General features: G+C 41.4%; 1 protein-coding gene across 1 annotated transcript in view; it reads right to left on the bottom strand.

Moving 5' to 3' along the window:
- Positions 1–24,916, bottom strand: part of PCNX2 (pecanex 2) — a 302,893-nt gene extending 277,977 nt beyond the window's left edge. Inside the window, exon 1 of the mRNA XM_004432376.3 lies at positions 24,706–24,916. Within this exon, the coding sequence (XP_004432433.2) occupies positions 24,706–24,858 (153 nt within the window). The 5' untranslated portion in view covers positions 24,859–24,916. The remainder of the gene's footprint in view (positions 1–24,705) is intronic.
- Positions 24,917–26,500: the final 1,584 nt, after the last annotated feature.

The following is a 26,500-nucleotide window of genomic DNA, read 5'->3' as shown; positions in this document are numbered from 1 at the left end:
TAGTGAGAATAAACCACTTCAGAGGGTTTCAGTGTAAAAGGACACTTTTCAGAAGCACACTCTTGGGGGTTCAACTTTTATCAACGTATATTTCATAAAGGTACTTCACCAATCTACTTTCATAAACCAATTTCGAAGAAGACTTCTGGAAGTGATTATTTTCATTTTGAAAATGAAGAATCTGAAGCATAAAGTGGGTCACACTGCAGAGCCGATAAGCACACATATCTCCTCTTATCTGGAAGTTACTTACCTAGCCGCTTCAATGACCTGATAGAGAACCAAGGACTCAGAAGAAATTAAAAATAAATAAATAAATAAAAATGGCCTCTGACCACAAAAGTCCTAGAAGAAAATATAGGCGGTACACGCTTTGACATTGGTCTGAGAAGCATCTTTTCAAATACCATGTCTACTCAGGCAGGGGAAACAAAAGAAAAAATAAACAAATGGGACTACATCAGACTAAAGAGCTTCTGCAAGGCAAAGGAAACCATGAACAAAACGAAAAGACAACACACCAACTGGGAGAAAATATTTGCAAATCATATATCTAACAAGGGGTTAATCTCCAAATATACAAAGAACTCATACAACTCAACAACAAAAAAACAAACAACCCGATCAAAAAAAATGGGCAGAGAATATGAACAGACATTTTCCAAAGATATACAGATGGCCAACAGGCACATGAAAAGATGTTCAACATCACTAATCATTAGGGAAATGCAAATAAAAACTACAATGAGATATCACGTTACACCTGGTGTAATTATTATTAATTGTAGCTATTAATTGTAGCCGTTAGAATGGCTATAATTACCAAGACAAAAACAACAAATGTTAGAGAGATGTGCAGAAAAGGGAACCCTCCTGCACTGCTAGTGGGAATGCAAACTGGTGCAGCCACTACAGAAAACAGTATGGAGATTTCTCAAAAAATTAAAAATAGAAATACCATATGACCCAGCTGTCCCACTACTGGGTATTTATCCAAAGAACTTGAAATCAAGAAGTCAAAGAGACTTATGCACCCCTATGTCCACTGCAGCATTATTCACAATACCCAAGATGCAGAAGAAACCCAAGTGCCCATCAACTGATGAATGGATAAAGAAGATGTGGTATATATACACAATGGAATACTACTCAGCCATAAAAAAGACAAAATCATCCCATTTGCAACAACATGGATGAACCTTGAGGGTATTATGTTAAGTGAAATAAGCCAGACAGAGAAAGACAAACACCACATGATTTCACTCATGTGGAAGATAAACAAACACACGGACAAAGAGAACAGAGTAGTGGTTACCAGAGGGGAAGAAGGTTGGGAGGTGGGCATAAGGGATAAAGGGGCATATATATATATGGTGACTGAAAAACAATAATGTACAACTGAAATTTCACAATATTATAAACTATTATGACATCAATAAAATAATAAAAAAAAATGACCTCTGGACAGTCAAAACACACCACTGTTAGAGAGAAACAATTCCTGCCGCTCTTCTGGTTTCCAGGAGAGGGCATTATTCCCTCTACACAACTGGCCTCTCTGCGCTTCTGACTCATTCCCTCCTCAGTGCCTTCTGACTGGTGTTTTGGGGAGCAGGAACTGGGCATACCTTCCTCACACCTTCCCCTTCTCTCTCAGGAGCTAGGCTGGACCAAGGACGTGTGTGTCTGGGCAGCACCTCCACGCTGCAAGATCTCCAGCAACAGATTCCAAGTCAGAGAGGCCTGAGGCTTTCCACACTGCCTCTGACCAAGCGAGGAAGTCTCTATAACTCTGAGGTTCACAATTAGGAAGTCCTCCTACCTGCAGATATAAGTTACATTTCCAAATAATAGCTTCATTTGCAATAAAGGTGATATCTGAACTCCATCCACTTGACTCCTTATTTCCTTCAAGTGGTTCAGAAAAGGGAGCTGCTATTTACTGGGCCACAAAGTCTACCCATAAAGTTTACGCACTTGACTGGAAGGGGAGTCACTCAGAGCTTCAGGTGGAAGCTTTGTGCTCTTGATCTAGGCATAATTCATTTATGCGGCACATAATTAGCCTAATAAATTTGGTTTCCCAGCCCACAGCAGAAATTAGAAGGGAGAGTGAGGAATGAATAGAAGTAAGCACAGTAATGTAACAAGACACGATGTGTGACAGTTTAACTAGTGTTAGAAAAGTAAAAGTACAAAAAAGAACAACCTAGAAAAAAACAAGTCACCTGTGTGGTCATTTTCTGAGACACAAACACACCTTGGTCAGCTCTGAGGACATGACTACAAAAACATAATAAAATATCAGAAAGGACAAAGAAAATGTTCAATGATATTCAACATACTGTTAGGGAACGCAAGGAAATGTAAAACTACTCCATCAATGTGGTTAAAGTAAATTGAGTTTTCCTACTAAGGTTAACCTTCAAGTAATTTGGAAAATGTTTTTACTCAGAATATGTTGCCTAATAAATAAGGCATTAATTCACCAAACAACACTCACACCAGTTTTTGACATTTATATACCCATCAAGGAGTGCTGAGATGATTCTGAGGAACTGCCTGGTGGGGGTATTCATGTTATCTAGGGCAGACACAGGTTTTGGAACCATCTAGTTCATGTTTCTAGAAGCCTGACCAGTCCTATGACTGTTAGAAGATCCTAGGTTATTCCAAAAAGACAGGATACAGACTGAGCAATTTGAGTTGTCTTATCTGCTTCAGAGATGTGAGAGATCCCATTTTGTTCACCCATTTTGTCAAATTAAGAGACATGAGCGGGCCGGCCCTGTGGCTTAGCGGTTAAGTGCGTGCTCTCTGATGCTGGCGGCCCGGGTTCGGATCCCGGGCGCACACCGACGCACCGCTTCTCCGGCCACGCTGAGGCCGTGTCCCACATACGGCAACTAGGAAGCTGTGCAACTATGACATACAACTATCTACTGGGGCTTTGGGGCGAAAATAAATAAATAAATCTTAAAAAAAAAAAAGAGACATGAGCTTTGTCCATCCAGTCATCCATTCTCCAGGCATTCATTCAACAGAGAAGTGTGGAGTATCTTGTCTGTGTTAAGGCGTTAGTCCCAATGACTTCATTCAAGTAGGATTCTTGATTCCTAACTAAGTAAACTATAATTCCTTGGGGGGTTGGGAACAGGTCTATAGACCAAAAATCAGGCCACAGGACAGAGAAGTGCAATCATTTCTCTGCATTTATGTATGTGAAGGAATTTATAGGTTTCCGGATCCTGAATAATAGTTCATTACATAGTTTATGAATTTCCCTTATAAAAAAATAAACAAATTTATTATTTTTTCAGAAAATCTGGAACTTCTGGTTATATATTGAGAACTGGAATGAGCTCAGCAGTAGTTTGGATCCTGGGAAGACAGGTCAAGAACTCCCCGAGGCAGATGTGTCAGAATGTATACTGACACATATGAAACTGGTTGACAATCTGGGAGGGAGCCCCTTAGAAGTAGACCAGCCTTGCAAATACTTACTTATTTAAAAATGATAAAGTGCATGGAATCAAGAAATTTGACTGGTTTCCAAAAGATAGCCATACTTCCACTTCTACTTTGCAAGGATGAACAAAAAGGAGAATATAACACTTTCTCTTAGGCCTGCTACTCGACTTCCTTTGCATCTGCTGTCTATTTCTCATTAGATCTGCTCTGATTTCTTTGAGCTCCTGGGCCTCTTTCTGTGCGTGCAGCTTTCATGAGGGAAATACTGGATAGAGAAGTGGCAGGCAAATGTTTGGATCGTCAAGATAGTGTTACAGGGAACAATACGATGGAAAAATAGCCAAAGGTTGGAGATGTAGAGTTGAGGCAGGGTCATTAAAACGAGAATCTTTGGGGGCCGGTCCCATGGCGTAGCGGGTAAGTGCGTGCGCTCCGCTGCTGGCGGCCCGGGGTTTGGATCCGGGCACGCACCCACGCGCCGCTTGTTAGGCCATGCTGAGGCGGCGTCCCATAGGAAGTGGAGGAAGATCAGCACGGATGTTACCTCAGGGCCAGTCTTCCTCAGCAAAAAGAAGAGGATTGGCATGGATGTTGGCTCAGGGCTGATCTTCCTCACACAAGAAAAAAAAATGGGGGGGAATCTTTGCAGGCCTAAATGCTTTGAAAACTATTAAGAAAGCCGGCACTTGCAATTATCCAATCCTCTCTCTCTCTTCTCTTCTCATAAAGAATATTGAGTGGATAGCTTAGTCAATGAACGCTTAGTATAGTCAAGAAATTTAGATTCATGTTGTCTTTTTGATTTCAGATGGTCATGGTAAGAGCTAACATTCTTCTTTTTTTTTTTTTTGCTGAGGAAGATTGGCCCTGAGCTAACATCTGTGCCCACCTTCCTCTACTTTCTATGGGACTCCGCCACAGCACGGCTCGACAAGCAGTGTGTCAGTGCACGCCCGGGGATCCGAACCTGCAAACCCCAGGCTGCCGCAGTGGAGCACGTGCACTTAACTGCTTGCGCCACCAGGCCAGCCCCTCTATTTACATTTTTAATGTACACTGAGATAAATAAGATGAATCAATTAGTAAGCTCAGTAAAAGCAAAGTGATGTCAACCTCCATGCAATGATAAACTCAACCATAAATCTGTACTAGTATTGAATCTGACTACCATTGAATATCAATGTCATGTGTTCCCTAATAGAAAGAAATGTGTTATTTAGAATTAAAAATGAGAATTCAATAATGTGAATGTTTATAAAATACAAACTATTCCTGATCATTGCTATACTTGATTTGTAAATCTAAACTTATATATTCATTTTTAATAAGGAATTTTAGAAATACTTCTGACTTGACAAGGCCACTAACTCACTACTAAAAGGTCTGAGTTCATTATCAACAAGTTCCCGGACTCTTTGTGTTTTTAAGTGCCCTCAAAACCCAAATGATATAGAAAATGTTTAGAGTCATGAAATTTCAACGTGTTTCAACTAATATTTAAATGTAATGATTTATAATATTACACTTCTTAATTTTTAAGCACTATTCTTCAAAATCAATTACATTAAAAGATTAAAATCAGTCAGTAATAATGCTTTTTAAAAGAGACAAAAATAAGTTGAATTAATAAACTTTTTCCTTACATGTTCTGCTTCACAAACTAGCAGACACTGCAACGCTGTCTGAGTCATGAAAGGGAGGGTGCTCACAGTTCAAGGTTAAAGTGTTCTTGGGAGGCTGAGCTAGAAGGGATCCTGCGCAATCCCCATGTTCACCTACAAATTTTGCATACCTTCTCTTGCCCAGTCTGCTTTTTTAGCATGCTAGTAAGAAACTGGATGTTGGTATGCCTCAGAATCCTTTTTTCCTTCTACCCAACTGCAAGTGTCTTTAGTCTGCTTCTTCCACAGGCCATACCACCAAGGATTGCCCAGTGGGTTTCTGCTCCTTCCCATTCAGTGTTTTTCAATGGAACAGAAGTTCCATTGGCATTTATGGTCCAACAATTTCTCATTGTGCAAGATGTTTAGCATCTCTGGCCCTCACTCTTTGGATGCTATTGCAACATTTTATTTAAATGCCACTATGGTAAAGTCATTGAGATGAACCTCAAAATGCCCCTCACAAAAACTGCCAATGTCCTTGGGGGCAATTACTGCTCCCAATCTAGAACCATTGTGCATACCTAACTATAATATAGAGGAGTTTGTATTATCCTGCTGCAGCAAAGACCACTAGAGTCATAGACATTACCCATTTTTATATAATATTATATAACCTATATTATATAATGATCACCTTCAGTTTTTTAGCCTAGAATTTCTCAACCTCAGCACTATTGACGTCCTAGAGCAGATAATTCTCTGTTGTGGGAGCTATTCTGAGCACAGGAGGATGTTTAGTAGCATCCCTGGCCTCTGCACACTAGGTGCCAGTAGCAACCCCTCCAGCGTGACAACCAAAATTGTCTCCAGACATTGTCAAATGTCCCTGGAGGGAGTGCAGAGTTGCACCCACCATTGAAAACCACTGCTTAGCCCATAAATGTATATGTGATTACTTTGTACCAAACATAGAGAGAAAAAACATAGTCCCTATACTCACAGAGTTCAAAGGTGCGATAGATGAGTAGACAATTACAAGGTAGAGTAGCAAGTGCTACAATTCTGGTAAGGTGAGGTGTGCCTAACTCAGACTGAGGGACAGGGGTAAAGGGTCAAGGAAATTATTCCAGAAGAAGCAGACATCCGTGAGAACTATGAAGAATGCTGAGAAAAGCCAGGCAGAAGGCACAGCAGGTGAAAGCACAGGGCCTTCCAGGAAGTGCAAACATTTCAGAATAATACACACGTGGCATCCAAAGTGGGAGGACAGTGGTAACACATGAAGGGTCTCACACACCATATGCTTCAGAATTTGACGTCCACCATGAAGTTTAAGCAAAGAAGCGAAAAGTCGGTATATGCATTTTACAAGATCATCAGTGTGGATGGGACACAGGAGTGAGACTGGCCACGAGGAGACCAGAAAGGGGCCGACCTACTTCACGGAACTGTTGCAGAGTTTAATGAAATCATCTATGTGGCTGTCCACTGTGCAACATACACTATGATTTTCCATAAAGTCGCCTTAAAACGTGTAAAGTGTGATACAAACGTAGATATGAACTATTGCCTCTGCTCTCCTATGTCAGCAATAGAAACTCCAAAGACATTTCTTTTAGAAATGTCTGAGACCATCAGGGTCAATGGCAGGATTGTTGGAATAAATAATCTTGCAAGGTGACTACCTGGAAGGAACTATCATATGGTAAGTTACGATATTTTTTATATTAAAAACCTATTATTTATGGAAAATAGTATGGTGGTTCCTCAAAAAATTAAAAATAGTATAACCATATGTTCCAGCAATTCCACTTCAATCGAAAAGAACTGAGAGCAGGGTCTTGAAGAAATATGAACACCCACGTTCATAGCAGCATTATTCACAATAGCCAAGAAGTGGAAGCAGCTTACCCAAGTATCTATCTAAAGATGAATAAACAAAATGTGGTATACAAGGAAACTTCTACAAGGAAATACTATTCAGCCTTAAAAAGGAAGGAAATTTTGACACATGCAACAACACAGATGAATCTTGAGGACATTATGCTAAGTGAAATAAGCCAATTACAAAAAGACAAATCCTATGTGATTATACCTACATAAAGTATCTAGAGTAGTCAAATTCATAAAAAGGGAAAGTAGAATGGTGATTACCAGGACTCAGGGGAGGGGGAAATGGGGAGTTGTTGTGTTGTTTAATGAATGCAGTTTCAGTTTTGCAAGATGAAAATGTTCTGGAGATGGGTTGCACAACAATGCAAATATACTTCACATTACTGAATTGTACACTCAAAAATGATTAAGATGGTAAATTTTATGTGTATTTTAACACAATTTTAAAAAGTAATCATTTTATAAGACTTTAGATTATGTATGGCATTTTCCAACTGAGAAATATGAACAATCAAATCACATTAAGTCCCTCTGTCTGAAAATGGAGGTTAAGCAGGGCCGGTTCATCAGAGGGCCCACTGATTCTCCTGGAATCTCTCTCAAGATCAAATTGCATCCACTCAACAAGTGTTCACTGCCGAAAGTAAGCTACAGGCGAAAGCCTCACATAGTCCGCTGGATCATAGATAGATCCGGCTACCTATTCATTTAGCCTTTTACAAGTACTTATTGAATACATACTCTGTGCCAGGCACCGTGCTTGGCATTGGGGAGAGAGCTGTGAACAAAACAGGCAAACATCTGTCTTCAAGGAGCTTCCATTATAGCACAAACTAATTACAACTAATTACAAAACTAATTTATTTTTGTCCAAGAAGGGGACCTAACCTAGTTTGGAGTGTCAGGGGATAGTGCCGTAAGAATCTGGTATTTAACGCGAGTGCTGAAGGATGAACCAGAGTTAACTTGGAAAGGCAAGGGGGTAGTTTCAGGACAGTGAGAACAGAGTGTGCAACAGCCATAGAGGGCCTTAGGGATACAAAGAAGGCCTGTGCAGCTGCTGGCCCTGGTGAGAAGGAGGAGGAGAAAGGAGATGAGGCTGGAAAGATGGGAGGAGCCAGATAACAGGGCCAGAGGCTGAGCCCTTTCAGTCCTCCCTCAATCCCTGCTGGAGGCCCTTGGTGGCTTGCTTGCTAGTCTCACCACCTCTGCTCTAGTTTACAGGATAGTCCCTCTCAAGCACCACTTTAATCACATCACTGCCCTATGCAAATACCTACACTAAACTCTCTCCAGCACTTCTTTTATTAGTTCCAAACCTTTTCACATCAAGGCTCCCTTGAGCCTCCAGACTCTGGTCATTGCGTGATGAGAGTGTGCTCTGCTGTCCTCCACCGAGGACAAAACCCCAAACCAACACGGCCTCAGGAAGTAAACTATCTAGACGGTGAGATAAGACTAACGTATATACAGTGGTGCACAAACAACAGAGTGACACACAACTGAAGGCTCACTCAGGTAAACTGCCCCACCTGAGCATGAGGCTGTCCAGTTAGAGAAGGTGGAAAAGATCACAGAGAATGGGAGCTGTCGTTGAGGGCTCCCTGCGGAAGCTGGGCTTCAGCTATGAGGCAGGAAATAGATAAGACATGGAGCAGGAATCTAGGTGAAGGCAGGTGCCGGGCATATACCATTAGCACAGACGCAACAGGCAAAGCCACCACAGTAGCTTGACTCGCAAGGGAAAAGGGAGGTAACGAAACGCAGCGCGAGACTTGAAGAGAAGGCCCATGTGGAAGGAAAAAGGCAAAATGGAGCCAAACAAAGAACACTAAGAAGCAATAAATGACAAGTGAAGGATGAGGAAAGCCAGGATACACCTTTCTGTGCAACATCACAGGGTGTGTCTACCATTCTTTATTAATCAGTTGATTAGTAAATGGTTTAGGGCATACTATCCGTTAGGCACTCTGATTCCCAAATCAGCTTTTATTTGTGCCTCTCATAGGAAGTTATCTCAGCTTTATGGACTCTCCTTTCCAGTAAGTATAAACTCCTTGAATGCAAGGGCCAAGTCTACTCCTTGTATATCCCACGGTACCTGACCCGCAGTCAGCATTGTGCCCTTTCTTAGCTTCAGCAATTATGTCGGGCCCTAGTCTCCCTCACACCCATTTTCAAGGCTCCCAACAGTGGCAAGGACAAACTGTGCTTTCCTCAGGAGCTGACAGAGCCAAGTGTAGGGAGAAGTCGCAAGAAGCAGCTGATTCATGGCAAGGTGTGGGGGTTCCCACACTGGGCTGCTTGTTAAGGTACACTCGAGATGACAAATATGGGGTGTGTGGAGGGAGAGAGGATACTGCAGCAGTGACATCATGTCAAGGAGACCAGCATCTTGAGAGGCAGTTTACTACCCTGATGGAAAGGGGGCTCATGGGCCCCAAGCTCATGAGTCAGAGCAAGGAAAGGTCTCAAAGAATCGTGGCTGGTGATGGGAACAGGGGGTGCACTTCTGTGCAGAGGGAATGGAGATTTCTAAGGCGTGAACGTTTTCTAATAACCAAGGCATATGAGGAGGATTGTGTATTTCTTCTTTGGTGTCATCCCTGCTTCTCCAGTCCTTTGCAGCTGGAGACACTGATGCCCTCCACTCCATTCTATTCTGGAGCCAACCACAGCCCAGTTGTAGGCCTGGGAGCAAGTCCTGCTGCTAACATACCAGCTACTCCGGGTGGTAGAGCCGAGCCCTTCTGGCATCCAGTAGAGCTTCCATATTAGAGCAGTAATGTCTTGTCGTCCTATAAGATGCACCCCACTCCTACATGCCTATCATTGTATTATGATCTCATGGGTGCTCAAATTAACCCATCTTTGGCCAGCATCTATAAGTTTACACCCCATCCTTTAGCATGACCTTGGTATTCTTCAATAGCTTCTTTGACTTTAGGATCCTCTTCTACATTTTCTGGCCCATACCTGGAATGTGCCATTTCTCCAAAGAGCCCTAGTTCCTTTTAGAAGGAAATGGAATTTAGAGACCAGAATCCAAGTGCAAGATTTATGCATTCTTATTGGGTTATCATTGCTTCTAGGTGTTTCAATAGAAGAAATAAAAAATATGAATTTTTTTAGAAAAAAATAAATGATGATTTCAAATGGGTATTTCCAATTCAAATGAAAGATTACAAGGTTCTATGTAACTTCTGCAATTTTATTTGTATCTGTTTTCTTACTGCTGGTATCTTGATTCCTAAAAATATTAACATGATTTCTTATTTTCTTTACCCTTATAGATATATAATAATTTCAAAATAATTTAAAATCTTATTGATGACAATAAGATAACTGAACGCAATTTAAGATTTCTTTGTGGTTCTTTTGTCTTGAGCTTATATCCCAGTAGGCCTGGAAATGCTGCGTTCAAAGCCATTTGAAATATTTTATGAGTATGCCACCAAACTACCAAACAAGGTTTATTCCTTGTTTCCAGCTCTGTTGCCTTACCCCATTCTTTCCTTCTCTCTACTTTTTTATTAGTTCTTTTTTATTTATCCTTTCATTGTGTCTTCTCGAAAACATAAGCGACTGCATATATGCTTCACATTTCCCTCCACCTTTTTAGTCTATATATAGCTTCTGCTTTTTTCACTTAACAATAGATCCTGAAGATCACTCTATAGCAGTCTAATTTCTCATTCCCTTTTTTACAACTGCGTAGTACTCCACTAGGTGGATGTACCATAATTCATTCAACCAGTTTCCTATCAACGGACATCTGTTTCTAGTCTTTTGCTATAACAAATAGTGGTTCAATGACTCACCCTGTACAGATATCCCTCTGAATTTTTGAGAATAGCTATTTATTTAAAGCACATTGGGTATTATCTTTTAAATCTTTGCTGCCTAGATATGCCAAAATCACATTATTTTAATATGTACTTCTTGGATTATTATTAAAATAATTGTTCACATGTGTGCTGAATATATATGTATGTATGTATGTATATATCTCCGTGTCAATTGTCTATTTATGTCACTTTTCAAAGAATTTATATTTTTCTTATTGATTCTTACTTATTCATAAGAGCCATGTAAAGATGGGTAGTTCCATGAGCAAAGGAGCCAGGCTGTCTTGTTCTCTGCTATACTCTCAACATCGAGCCTGGTATCCAGCAAATAGCTGCTCAAAAATATTGGTGAATAAATAAATATTTATTATAGTAATGTATGTTTGAATGTTTTAAATTTTTCTCAAGTTAACAATTTTGCAACCTTGGGGAAGTTATTTAGCCTTCATAAATCCCATTCTGTGAAATGGGAATAATATTTCCCAATAGGATTGTTAATTATTTTATTAAGATATTTTCTGGAACACAATAAGAACCCAAATGTTAGTGTCAGTTATCATCATCAGAAGCAGCATCAACACATAATTCATCAATACCATGGAATAATAAATCAGAAATGCTATTTTTAGATGGAACAAAGAGCAACACAGCAAATGTTTTTACTGCCTGCATAGACAGTCAGAAGTGTTAATACATAATAAGAAAAAATAATTATGAAAAATCCAGACAATTGTTTTCTTGGCAAAATATTTGTTTCAGATATTGCTCAGGGATATTTCCTATATTCAGGGATTTTTATTCTTTCCTGATTATTAAGTATCTAGTTGTAGTCTTGAAAGGAAGAATAAGTTATGAAAAGATGAGGAAGATCAATGGGACATAAGTATTAGTTCTCTTGATTTTCTTTTGAGATGGTAAAGATTTGGAGGAAAGAGCTAAAATATAAAAATAATCCAATATAGAAAACTATTAAGGTCCCCTCACAATCTAAAACTTCTATATTTGCTTTCTAATCCCGAATAAGAAGAACAAGGCTGGAGGCATCACAATCCCTGACTTCAAAACATACTACAAAGCAATAGTAATTAAAACAGCATAGTACTGGTACAAAAACAGACACACAGATCAATGGAACAGAAATGAAAGTCCAGAAATAAAACCTCGTATCTATGGGCAACTAATCTTTGACAAAGGAGCTAAGGACATACAGTGGAGAAAGAAAAGTCTCTTCAATAAATGGTGCTGGGAAAACTGGACAGCCACTTGCAAAAGAATGAAAGTAGACCATCTTCTTTCACCATATACAAAAGTTAACCCAAAATGGATCAAAGACCTGAAGGTGAGACCTGAAACTATAAAACTCCTGGAGGAAAATATAGGTAGTACACTACTCGCCATCAGCCATAAAGGGATCTTTTTGAATTCCATGTCTACTCAGACAAGGGAAACAGAAGAAAAAATAAGCAAGTGGGACTTTATCAGATTGAAGAGCTTCTACAAGGCAAATGAAACCAGGATCAAAATGAATAGGGAACGCACCAGCTGGGAAAAAATATTTGCAAACCATATAACTGACAAGGGATTAATCTCCATAATATATAAAGAACTCATACAACTGAATAACAAAAAACAAACAACCCAATCAAAAAATGGGCAGAGGAAATGAACAAACACTTCTCCAAAGAAGATATACAGATGGCCAATAGGCACATGAAAAGATGCTCAACATCACTAATCATCAAGGAAATGCAAATCAAAACCACACTAAGATATCATCTTACACCTGTTAGAAGGGCTAAGACAAAAAGCAACAAATGCTGGAGAGGCTGTGGAGAAACGGGAACCCTAATCCACTGCTGGTGGGAATGCAAACTGGTGCAGCCTCTATGGAAAACAGTATGGAGATTCCTCAAAAAATTAAAAATAGAAATACCATATGATCCAGCTATCCCACTACTGGATATCTACCCAATGAACCTGAAATCAACAATCCAAAGAGGCTTATGCACCCTTATGTTCATCGCAGCATTATTCACTATAGCCAAGACATGGAAGCAACCCAAGTGTCCCTCGACTGATGATTGGATAAAGAAGATGTGGTATATATACACCATGGAATACTACTCAGTCATAAAAAAAGACAAAATCGTCCCATTTGCAACAACATAGATAGACCTGGAGGGTATTATGTTAAGTGAAATAAGCCAGAAAGAGAAAGACAAACAGTGCATGATTTCACTCATATGTGGAAGATAAACCAACACATGGACAGAAAGAAATGTTTGGTGGTTACCAGGGGCTAGGGGGGTTGGGGGTGGGCACAAGGAGTGGAGGGATGCACTTACATGGTGACTGACAAACAATAATGTACAACAAAAATTTCACAATAAAAAAAAAAACTTCTATATTTGCTTTCTATATTTAAGACCGGTCAATACCAATAAACAAAGTAAAATCATTTTCATTTGATCCAATGGGCTCTTTTTTTTTTTAAGGCTAAGTTTCCCACGATAGGGAAAAAGTTTATCATATAAACGCCACAAAGAAATACACAATCGCCACGTAAATAATAAAACAAAGGTTATGTTGGAAACAACACCAATTTGAACTTTAAGGCAATCCAATACAAAGAGTTACACCCCAGTTTTCAACCTCCATTTTTGGTGATCTGGATCTGGATTACCCAGACGATCTGGATCCTGGCCACAACACTGCGGTGAGTATACTGAAATGGGCCTGACCACACACTGTTGTACACACTACCAAAATTGTGTCTTCCCTTAACCAATTCCATTACTGGGAAGAGCAACCTGACTATCCACTCTGTAAGAAGCACCACGCCAGGAACCAAGGGGGAATTCTAATCACATCCTCACCCTCAAGATTCCTGCAAAGATGGGGGAGGCATAAGCCTCTCTTGAATCCAAATCTCTCTCCAGATATTGTGCCGTTTCTCTGCTCCCTGCGTGAAAGAACCGTCTTCACCAGCTGTCTTCACTTCTTCACCTCCCATTGCCTCTTAAACCCACAGCAGTCTGGCTTCTACTCCCCAACACTCCGCTGAAAATGTTCTTTCAATGTCTCTAAAGACAAAAATTTAATGCAATTTCTCTTTTCTCAGCAGCGCTCAACACAGGTGCTCACTTCTCGGAATGCTCTCTCCTTTCTGCTTCTGAGACACCATCCTCTCCCGGTCTTCCCTGGCCTCACTCACACCTCCTCTCTGCGCTCCATCTGAGAATAGAGCTCCTCACACCTCATCACTTAGCCCTCTTGTCTCTTTCTACTCATTCTACCTAGGAGCTCTCACTCAGTCCTTGGCAGTAAATAGAATCTCTATACTGATTTTCAAATTCAGATCTCTAGCTTAGATTGCTCCTTTAAGTTCCCCACACCGATATCCAACTGTCTACTCAACATCTCCATTTTGATATCTAAAAGGAAACTCCAAACTAACATGCCTAAAAGTAGGGGTTTGGTTTCCCACCCTTTCCCACCAACTGTCCTCTCCTATCCTTCCCCATTTCAGTCAGTGGTACCCCATACACCTGCTGCTCAAACTAGATGACCGGGCATCACCCTTGATTCCTCCCTCATCCTCATGCCTCCACTCCAAAAGTGAACTTATCACCAAATCTTATCCAAATATATGCACATTTCTCCATCTTCATTGCCACCACCATCTCTCGGCTGGAGTACTAAAATAGCCTCTGAACCTCCCATTTCTATTCCTGCTCTTTCTCTAATCTACTATCCACCCAGCAGCCAGAGAAATTTTTGATAAAGTACAACAGCATATCCTTTTAACATGTTTTTTGAAACATGTTAATGTTTTATACCTCCAAATATTATTAAATCAACAAGGATGGGGAAAAATAGAATTACAGACCCACAGATGAACCTAACCATATATCAAATTGATAGCATAACCAACAAGACAAATCAAAAAATAAAAATAAAGAATCCTATAAAATATCAACTCAAAAATAGGGGGCTGGGGCCGGCCCCATGGCTTAGCGGTTAAGTGCGTGTGCTCCGCCACTGGCGGCCCGGGGTTCAGATCCCGGACACGCACCGATGCACCGCTTCTCCAGCCATGCTGAGGCCGCGTCCCACATACAGCAACTAGAAGGATGTGCAACTATGACATACAACTATCTACTGGGGCTTTGGGGAAAAAAAGGAGGAGGATTGGCAATCGATGTTGGCTCAGGGCCAGTCTTCCTCAGCAAAAAGAGGAGGATTAGCATGGATGTTAGCTCAGGGCTGATCTTCCTCACAAAAAAAAAAAAAAATGATGACAGGAATGGATTATAACCCATTGAATTAAAAAAAAAAAATGAATCTATGAGACCACGCTAACAAGCACAACAAAACTACAGGGGCAGGGGGGAAAGGAAAGCTTTCCTTTACAGAAGAATACCAACAAATAGAAAATCACCATTTTGCAACTACAATTGTAATAATTATTTTAGGCAAGAATCCTCAATCTATGCTACAACCATTGAGTGGAAGTGTTCTGGAGAATACAATAATATGTACAGTCTCCAGGTTTCCCCTCACAGATTACTTATTAAATACAAAGGGGAAGGGCTGGCCCTGTGGCTTGGCGGTTGGGTGCGAGCGCTCCGCTGCTGGCGGCCCGCGGTTTGATCCCCGGCCCGCACCGGCGCACCGCTTCTCCGGCCATGCTGAGGCCACATCCCACATACAGCAACTGGAAGGATGTGCAGCTATGACATACAACTACCTACTGGGGCTTTGGGGGAACATAAATAAATAAATAAATAAATAAATAAATAAATAAATAAATAAATAAATAAATAAATAAATAAATAAATAAAATTATTTAAAAAAATAATAATTAAATAAATAAATAAATACAAAGGGGAAAACAGGTACCTTTACAATAGAGAAACCTGGATAACAACATCCTAACCAGTGACCAAACTTAACAGCACCAACAATGGGGGGATTTGTTGAGACATTACATGCCTCTGATGTGATACACAACAAGGACACATCACTTATGTAGTATTCATGCCAAAAAAAAACGCACAATCACACATCTAATCTCAAGGAAACAAAAAAATCCAAATTAAAGAACATTCTGCAAAACAACTTTCAATGCCACAAAAGAAAACAAAAATACCTGAAGAACTTGTTCTAGAATAAAGGACAATTAAGAGATAAGACAACTAAAAGCAATGTATGATCCCTGATTAAATCTGGGATCCAGAAAAACAAAACAAAAAAAATGTCCCAGCTGTGTAGGACATTATCGGGAAAACGGGATATTGGATGGGAACTATATATTAGATGACAGCATTATATCAATGATACTTTTTTTGAGTGTGATAATTACATGGGAGAATGTCCTTTTCCTTAAGACATATCTGCTGACATTTTTAGAAGGAAAGTATCTCAATGTCTGCAACTTACTCTGAAATGATACAGCAAAATTAAAAATGTACAAATATATAAAGAGAGTGATGAAGCAAATGTGACAAAATGTTAAGAACTGATGAATCTAAGTGAAGGGTATATAGTATTCATTGTGGTATTTTTGCAACTTTTCTGTAGACTCGAAATTTTTCAAAAATAAAAATTGGAGGATACAAAAGTAATATCGTACTTTGAATCTGACAAAAAAAAAAGAACTCATCGGTGTGTTTCACTGTACTGAGAATTAAACCCAAACTCCTTCTCATGGTCTACCCATCTCTGCTTGGCTAACTCCTAGTCATTCGTCAGGCCTCAGATTAGAAGTTATTTCCTCTGGGAAGCCTTCCCTATACCAAAGCTAGGATAGGGTCTCCTATCTTTACTATATAGCACCTCATACTCCTCCAACAATAACAATTACCATTGTTTCATTCATGTCTGTTTATCTTTATCTGCTAACTTCATGAGGAGAGATACCAATCTATCTTTTGCCTGCTGTTTCCCCAAGATCCAGCAGAACACCTGGCACTTAGTCTGTTGTTGTAGACGTAAGTGCTGTCCAGCAAATACGTCCAGTTCTTCCATGGGAACACGGCAAGACTCTCCCTTTGGAGTTAGCTGTGACCATGTGACTTGCCCTGATGAAGAAGTCTGAATGCAAGAGGTATTTGCCATTTCCAGGTAGGAGCTTCAAGAGCTAGTGCATCCACCATGGTGACTAGCAATGATCAGCAGGGCGAGGATGATGAGGAGCGGAGGCCCTAGCCACCCCAAAATGGAGGTTCTATCAGCCTATATACCTACATTCCTACAATGAGCTGGACCCCCTGCTAACCACGCTCCCATTCCCTACTGACCATGTTGGACATGTAACATGAAAAATAAACTTAATAAAGCCACGATATTTTGAGGTTATTTGTTATATCAGCACAAACTAGCACATCCTAACTGATACATATGTGTTCAAATACTGAATGAAATTCAAATAGCCAAATATTAGCAATAGGTTAAAAATCATCTGAACTTAAATATCTTTCACAGAGGACAGGTCAAATAAAATACCCTTTATTCACACATTGGAATACTATGTAGACACTAAAAATAATGAAACAGCTCTTTATATAATGATCTCCAAAAGACATTCCGTAAAGTGGAAAAACAAGGATACGTAGGCATAAATGATTGTGATGTATATGTATATAACAAAATATTCAATTGGCAGTGTTGACCAAACAGCTAAGGTAGGATAGATATTAGATTCCAGGGGCTGGCTCCGTGGCTTGGCGGTTAAGTGCGCGTGCTCCGCTGCTGGCGGCCCGGGTTCAGATCCCGGGCGCGCACCGACGCACCGCTTCTCTGGCCATGCTGAGGCCGCATCCCAAATACAGCAACTAGAAGGATGTGCAGCTATGACATACAACTATCTACTGGGGCTTTGGGGGAAAAAATAAATAAATAAAATTATATAAAAAAAAAAGATATTAGATTCCAGTGCAACTTCTGGGACAAACTACATCCAGAAACTTCTAAGTAGGTTATGAAAATGAGGACCCTAAAATCCCTCACCCAAAATGAGGATGTAATAGAGTCTAGAATGAGAGGATATGTGAAGATCTCTGGAGGGGACTGTTGGTATACAGTGAGTCCTGTGTGTCTCCCTGCCCAAAACAGTGGAGAAAAGCTTCAGTGGGACCACTCAGAGACTTAATACGAGTCCCCTACAATTTGGACAGGGAACGGGGAGAAGAGTAGACTGGTGTCTGATTCCTTCCCAGAAGAGCTAAAAGATGAGAGACTGACTGGCTAGCTGCTCTGAAGTAGGGACGAAGGAGAAGTTACTATGTTGAGCGTTGCCTGCACTCCCAGAGTCTGTTGGGGGAGGGAATCTGTGAGTGTGGACTATGTGTGCAAGAGTCTGCAGGAGTTTCCTTTAGAGGCCAAAAGGGCTGCCAAGGCAGAGGGCCTCCAGCAGAAGGAAGCTGGGGTAGAAGACCAAATTCCAAGGAACTCTGGAAGGAGTAAGCAACCAGGCAAGAAAGAAATGCAGCAGCCCCCCTTGAGGAAACTGCAGGCGAGAGAGCGCTACCCAGGAGAACGGGGTCTTGAAGGTCCCGTGAAGGGACCTCACCAGAGACAGTCAGCTGGGAACATACTTCCAGAGCCCAGAGCCAGCTTACTACCGTGCCAATCCACCAAGAACCTTGCTGCTCCTCAATGCCAAAGGCATCAGAAACATCAGCCAACGTGTGAGAGACAAGGAGAGCGAGAAAGACCATGCCCTCCTCACCCCCCTTCCTGCCTGGAGAAATGACAACTGAAGCTTTGATTATTATATGGAACCGGACATTCTGAAATCTGAATCAAGTCTGCATTTTGTTGCTTTAAGCAACTACAGGACACGTTACCTGTGACCTGAAGTCATGGTGCTTGCACATGTTTTCACCTAGGAGCAGAGTAAAAACTGCTCTACAGAGCAAATTGAAAGGGACGGTGGAACACCAAGAAGACACACTGATTCACATGTGTATAAACACCACTGGAAGAACACACAGGAGACTGCCCGTGGTGGTTGCCTCTCGAGTGGGGTCCTAGAGACAAGTGAGGGAGGGGAATTAACTTTTCACTATACGCTCTTTTGCACATTTTCAGTTTTTGTATCTCTTCACGCCAATGTGCAGGCACTAGATGCCCATGTTGTGAAGTTACCTGTGTTACAGGTGGTATGGCTGCATGGGTAAGAACCCAACTGCTTAGGCTCTATCTCTGGTTAGGTCATGACTAGCTGTGCATCCTTAAGCATATTAACCAACCTCTCCATGCCAATTTCATCAAGTGTAAAGTGGGAATAATGATAGTGCCCCTCTGGGTGGTTGTGATGATGAGACGGTTTAGTTCATGCAAAGTTCTTACAACAGTGCCTGCCTTACACATGCTCAGTGAATGCTGGCTGTTATTATTACCGATTCCAGTTATATATAGTAAAAAATAATAATAATAAATATAATTATAAAAGTTAAAGGGGGAAAATCCATCAGGGAAAAAAAAAGGGAAAAATCTGAATACCATTAAGAACTAGTGCATTTTTTCCTTCCATAGGAAAAAGGAAGCAGATTTAGAGTGGATAAAATGGAAATAAGGTTCGGTAATATTTAAAAGTAATCATCTGCGGGGCTGGCCCAGCGGCACAGTGGTTAAGTTCGCCCGCTCCGCTTTGGTGGCCTGGGGTTCGCAGGTTCGGATCCCCAGCACAGACCCTGCGCACCACTTGTCAAGCCATGCTGTGGCAGCATCCCATATAAAGTAGAGGAAGATGAGCACAGATGTTAGCCCAGAGCCAGTCGTCATCAGCAAAAAGAGGAGGATTGGCAACAGATGTTAGCTCAGGGCTGGTCTTCCTCATCAAAAAAAAAAAAAAAAAAAGTAATCATCTGAGAGACCAAATGGTTAAAATCAGAAAACAATAATCATCTGATAAGATCAACTTCCATGGAAAAGAAATAACACCAAGGGTATTAAAGTACCAGACAATGCAACTGGAAAAAATAACCGTCTATCTAAGGAGAGCAGCATCCAAATATAACTAGTCACTAACTGGGAGACATCTCAACAAGCCCTAAGAGAAGTGGGGGTGGGGTGGGAGACAGAAATTTAACCACCAGAAAATTAGTCATGAACTGCAATACTAGAACAGAAAGAAAAAACTTTTTTTAAAAAGGCACGATTTTTGGAGGGTGCTCCAGAGACCAACATCCCGGAAAAGGCAGGTGCTAGTTCTCTTACCAGAGACACAAAAACACAGCCTGCGTGCAGATGTCCATGTGTCTAAATATATGCAGGAGGAGTTCTGCAGAAGGCTGGCAATCGTCACTCAAGAAAGGGAGATTAACTTGGAAAGACTGCAGACGACTGCCCTGCGATGCCCGTGGGATGGGTGACATGGCTAGTGAAAGTGCTCACACCAGGAGAGCCAAGCCCTTTGCAGAGGCAGTCCAAACAGCCATCTGGAGCAGCAGAATTCTGAAGACAACTGCATGGGATGGCATTCCACCCAAATCTAGAAGGGCGGGGGTCTGCACCTCTCTCGGAGGCCCAGGGCCCAGGAAAGAATGGCTTTAAGCACCCCCAAACTGCAGCCCCTTCACCTGAAACCCCACTCTGTTTCAGGCAGCTGAGGACAGGAGGAAGGAAGTTCAGACATTCCAGTGAGTTATAGGGAAAGAGCAAAGGATCATACATCTCGGCGTGAGAATAAATAAGGCCCCCAAAGGTGGAAGGACCAGATAACAAGCTCCTGGGAGTCAAAGGAGAGAAAGTATGGACCAAGTGATTCAACAGCAGAAAAAGCTTTTCTTCGGAAGAAACTGAATGCAAATGCTAGGACTGACCAGGATGCGAGGTAGCCTTTTGGGAACAGCAACACGTCAGGCAGTCCAACAAAGCAACAACAATCAAGTGGACTCCTCCAGGCCTGCTATGTAAGGTTGTGCAGGTTGTATCCTGCACAAAGGCCTCCAGCGGACAGGGTCAAATGATGGCTGAAGTCTAGGCCCCAAGTCCTGAGACAGGAAAGGGTGCCTTTTTGGACAGACCACTTCTCCATCATTCACAAAAAGACAATTTATATGTTAAAAGTGGAGGCAGATGGAGGGGTGGCCAAAGAAACGCAAAACCTAAGGAAAAACAGTTATGTACCCAAATGGGGAATGGCTACCGACTAGAACAGGAGAGGCACCAACGAGGTGTAATAATGACAGTTAGTACATGCAGAGTGCTTACTAAATGTCTGGGGCTATACTAGCACGTGACAGGTAATCCCATTGGATTATAACTATGGCAATTAGAAGTGAAGTGGTTCTTATCAAAGAAAGTCTCCCAGGCTAGATCAAAAAGCAGAACTGGAAAGCGAGCAAGTCTGGCTAAAATGAAATGAAACCAAGCTATAGCCATAAAATAAAAGACAGGCTTTCTGTGTGAAAATCATATACAGGGTTGCCCTGCACAGGATCAGAAGAATGTGAAAGGTCCACCCCATTTTTTCCACTACTCAAGTCTTCCTCTGCTCAGTTGACCACACCGCCACTGGGATAATCAGAATTCCACTTTATGTGGGTCGCTGTTTCAGGGGTTCAAATGCTCTCGTCTGTACCAGGTCAGGCAGCACAGTGTTGTGGAAAGGGCAAAGACTTGGATACAACAGGACCTCAGCTAAAATTCTGAATTTGACCACCTATTATCTAGATAGCCTTTGGCAAATACCCTACTCCCTCTGGACCTCTGTTGATAAATCTATAAAATGAAACCCATTATCCCCATTTTGCAGACGATAAAACTGAGGCCTAAAGAAGTAAAATGACTTGCACAAGGTCACACAATTGGTAAGTGGGAGAGCAGGAACGTCTTTTGACACTAGCTGGTGTTGTCAGAACTTCTACAGGGTCAGAAGCATGCCTGGGGTGCTCCTGCTCTACAGCTCGACATGAATCTCTGTTAGTCATCTCAAAAGAACAAGCACAAGAACACATGGAATAAATGAAAAGTTTAAATATCTCTGATGACAGATGCATCTTTCAGTTTGTCCAAAAGAAAATTAGGTTGATAAGAAATCAAAGTAAAACTCTTTACAAGTTATCCAAATTGGCTTACTGTTTTTAGTTGTGTATTTTTGAGCATTTCTCAAAAATAAAGAATTTATAAATGCTAATAAATGACCTACTTTCCACATTATCAACTAGACCTAAGTAAACCCTAGGGCTTAGAGATAAATTTGCATCAATAATTAATAATAAAATTTTAGTTTACATATTCAAAGTCCCTGTTAAATTAAAAGGTGGATTCTTCCTACGGTGGAACTGTCTTGATTAAACATGTTTAAGCTCAAACTGTGCGAAAAACAGAAAAGTTCAGGGTCTCTTATAAAAGTCCCTTAAAAAACAGAACTTCAAATAAGCCCCTGCTATCAGTGAGCAGCCAGGTATCGTTTTTGGACCAAGTTCTTGTAAGTGGAACAAACTAAAAAGATGTGCATGATCATAGGCAGCACTGAAGTACAGAAAAATATATTTAAGCATCAAGACCTAGAGAACAGAACCCTCAGTTGCGGAAGGAGGATCTTTTATTTGTAAGGTCACTTTCGGAGACCAGAAGACCAGAGCAAGAAAAGGATAACCTGCATGTTTTTGATACGATAGGCTACATATTAAAAAGCAGCTTAACAATAAATGTACTCATATAAAATTAATCTATAATAGTTGAAGGACACTGGCATAAAGATATAAAAATTTTGGTAGAACTGGTTTGATTCAAAAAATCCAATGTAAGAGTAAAATTATTTAAGGTATTCGTTTTTTACTTTCTAAATTCTTGAGATTTAGCCAAAAATTATTTCAGAATATCATTAAAGAGGAACTTAACTAAGGACAATTTCCTATTTACAAGCATAAGGTAGAATCAAGCTACTGAATAAAGCATAATTAGGTAGAAGGAGTCTAATCATATTCATACATCAAATCTTAAAAAGAGTATGTAAAAATGAGCCCATATGCATAGAAAAAACATCTGTAGGAACACACACTAAATGTTAATGTGACTGTTGCTGAGGAATGGGATTAGAAGTGGAATATATATTGCTTTCATTATCAGGAAATACTCAAAATATGTAGTGAAATAGACAATACAAAGCTGGTTGGAAAGGAAAGAGATGCAGGTTGATTTTATTTCCACTAGTTTATTACATATGAGATCATCGTTAACCAAACGCAGAGCACTCTGCGAGGTACAACAAGGAAAACCAAGATGAATCAACAAAATCAAAAGCCAAGTCCCCAGAAAGCTCATGATCCAGGAGTAGAGGTAAAATACATATTTCAACAACTAAGTACAAGGCAGAATTCAAAATATGCTGTAGTACTAACAGTAAATACGGAATGGTATAAGGGCAAGAGAGAAATTAATTCCAGCTGAATGGAATCAGGGATGCCTAGACAGAGATGGCCATTTCATCTTCATTGAGCTTTGAAGGATGGAGAGATTTTGGCAAGTGAATGATGGGAAAGAAAAAAAAAAAAAAGGCCAGCTCATATTGAGCAGTCACTATGGGCCAGGTATTGGGAAGTACTTTCATTCATTCATTCAACTATTCATTAATTCATTCAATCCTCATATTTATCCTGTAAGGGAGGTACTATCATCTTGCTTTACATCCCAGCAAGCTGAAGCTTGTTGAACCTCACACAACAAGTAAGCAGAAGAACCAAGACTGAGTTAGAAAACTAATGTTTAGATGGGTCAAATATCAGGTCAAACAGCTAAGTAGCAAAACAGAAATTTAAACCAGGTCTGAGTCCAATCCCAGGCCAAGCTGGACAGATGGATGGCTTTACATGCAGTATCTCATTTAAGCCCCAAAACAACCCTGTACATCTGGTAGTATTACTTTTCTCATCTTACAGAAAAGGAAACGAAAAATCAGATAAGGTAAGTAACTTCCCCAAGGTCATAGAACTGGAGGTGGACCCCAAATTTAACCTAGGCAGCCCGACTTCAGAGACAGAATTCTGACCCTCTGGATAACCTGCCAGAAAGAGAGTAAACAGGAGCCAAATCATGGACAACCTCTAATGTCAAACTTGGAATCCATCAGCCATGCAAACTCATTGAAGATTTTTGCTGTGGAGAACATGATCAAATCGTGTTTTAGGAATAAAGTCCCTCAATAGACATATCAAAATTAGATTCTTGGCACATAAAGTTTAATAAGACATGGAGCACCTTACCTACACAGCTTTTCAAATAAGGTTAATCATTGTTTCAATTAGGTATATTTAATTTACCTAAGAAGGTCATCTGTGTGGTTATCTAGCAAGCACTCAACAAGGTGCTGTAATACTTTGCTTAGCATAAACTACATTATATTTACCCATTATTATATCTTTCTACACATTTCTTTACACAGTTGTGAAGAAATTGCAAGTTGAGTAATTGATAATTGAACCCGTCTTCTCAAAGCAAAACAGGAAGAGTGGAGAGGGGGAAAAAGATCTTTGCTTTTAACATTTCATTTTGCCTTTTGGCTATCATGCACAGTATCTTATACCAAATATAATCCCAAGCTACCCAGCCAAGAGGCCTAGGGTTGTCCATCTACAAAACAGGTTTGACATTCCCCAGTGACAGGCAGAGTCTGACTCATCCTAACAGCCAGCATCAATTCTTAATGAGTCCCAGAGCCCCCAAAGTCCCTTCTACTTCTTTTCCTGCCAGTGGGTCGCCGGTCCCCTCTTCCCTGTACTTTCTCTGTCTCAAATTCCTGAAGACCCTCCCCATCCCACCTCTTAAAAATCACTGCCAATCCTTTCCATCATGAGGCAGACACGCAGGTTTTGGTTGCTTTCTCCCCTCTTCCCTCCATCCCCACGACTCCCCAGGGCTTGAATCTCCCCACTCACCAGGTGCAGAGCCAGGGGCAGCAGCAGCAGGAACAGCCACAGGTAGAGGTGGCAGCTGTTGGTGAACTTGCTCTGCTCCGGGTCGTGGTACCAGCCCCCTGTGAGCGCGGCCCACACGCCCTGCCGGAGCAGCTGCAGCACCTGGGACACCATGCCTGCTGCGTCCAGCGGCCAGTGCGCGCCGCGCTGCACGCTGCCCGCCGCTGCCGGGTCCCCGGACGTCCTCGGCTTTAATACCCGGGCCTTCGGGCGGCGCCACCGCCGCCGCCGCCGCTGCCGCCTCCCCCTCCCCCTCCTTCCGCCCCACGGCTGAAGCTCGAGTTGCTTTTCCGCCCAGACCCGCGAACCGCGGCGCCGGAGCCGGCTGCTGCTGCCGGGCAGGTGGGCGCCATGTCCGAGGGAGGAAGGATTTTCCCATGGTGCTCAGAGGCAGCTGCTCAGAAGATGCTCCAGAGGCTCCTCCCAGCGCCCGCCCCGAGTTCTTCCCCAGGCCTCCCTTGAGGGGTGAGAAGGATTTCTGTGAGTCCCTCCAGTCTATTTCTTTTGCCTCTGCCGGCAACCCCCTCCTTTTCGCCCAGTCCTCCAATTAAGGGGCGTGAAAGGCTTAAAAATCAAAGATCTGCTCATGGAGAAGAGACAAACCAGGACATGTTCCTTTGCCTTCTCCTTTTTTGCCTCCTGCACCAAAATATTTATGTAACTCAAGATCCTGTCACACATCACGTCATGGACTTTCTTCCCCTGCACACTGCCTGCACAGCTTCATTCTCCTTAATTAACTGATGATCCCAGACATTCTACTAGTCTAAGCTCCACCTGAGCCTTTGGCACCTACCTTTTTTCCTCCTTGACCTTTTCTCCTCCTTCCCCTGTTGTCCAACTTGGCAGATAATGAATAATTCTTTATCTTCCGGGAATAATTTCAGGATCCTCAGTTAGGCTACTTGTCTTTTTATATATTTTCTAGAACATAATCCGAGACATCAACCAGCTATTTAGAACAATAGTCCAAGTCTTCCTTACTGTTTAGATAGGAAGACCCACTAGAAGGTATCACTGAACTAATAATCTTTAAGCTTTTATAATATTTTATAATTTATAGTAGATAAACTTCAGATTCTCTTCTGAAAGCAGGTTTTGGACAGGGAAGAGATCAAGAGGAACTCATCTTCTTTAGAATGAGGAAAGGAAGCCCTCAGTATTAGTAAGTAATAACTTAAAGTAAACGAGTTTCAGATTCTTGAAGAGAGCAGGTTTTGGAAAGGGAGGAGATATAAGGGAACTTGTCTTCCTTAAGAATGAACAGAGGAAGCCCTGTGGGAGTTAGGGCCTTTGGGAAGAACAAGAATTAGAAGGCTGCATGATCCCAAACATGCGTTTCCTGCATCATGCTTACCTCATCTGTCCTAAACACATCACACCTCTTCTCTGATATGTGCACCTGTATATGCCCTGGCCACGCTCTGGTCCCCAGCAGCATTTGCTCATGGCTGCCTTAGTTAGTCCCAGTAAAGTCATGCCAGCCTTCCTATGCTGATATGAGATAGCAGGAGGTCCATCCTGAGGAGCAGGTCCAGACATGAAAGTCCACGAGGTTACAGCAAATGTCTCACATTGGTGTGTATACCTTCAGCCTTAACCATCCTTTAATCTACTCTGCATTCATCTGCAGGAATGACTAACCAAATTGTAATAATGCTGCTTTCTGTATTGGAAGAATAATTTTCTCAAAGACACAGAGGATGATTGTTTTTCTATGGCCTCAATGCTTGAAACCTACCAGGTGCTCTATAAA

Source organism: Ceratotherium simum, chromosome 6 (genome assembly GCF_057802395.1).
Source record: "Ceratotherium simum simum isolate JZ-2026a chromosome 6, ASM5780239v1, whole genome shotgun sequence".
NCBI classification, from domain to species: Eukaryota; Metazoa; Chordata; class Mammalia; order Perissodactyla; family Rhinocerotidae; genus Ceratotherium; species Ceratotherium simum.
This window is presented reverse-complemented; position numbering and strand designations above follow the sequence as displayed.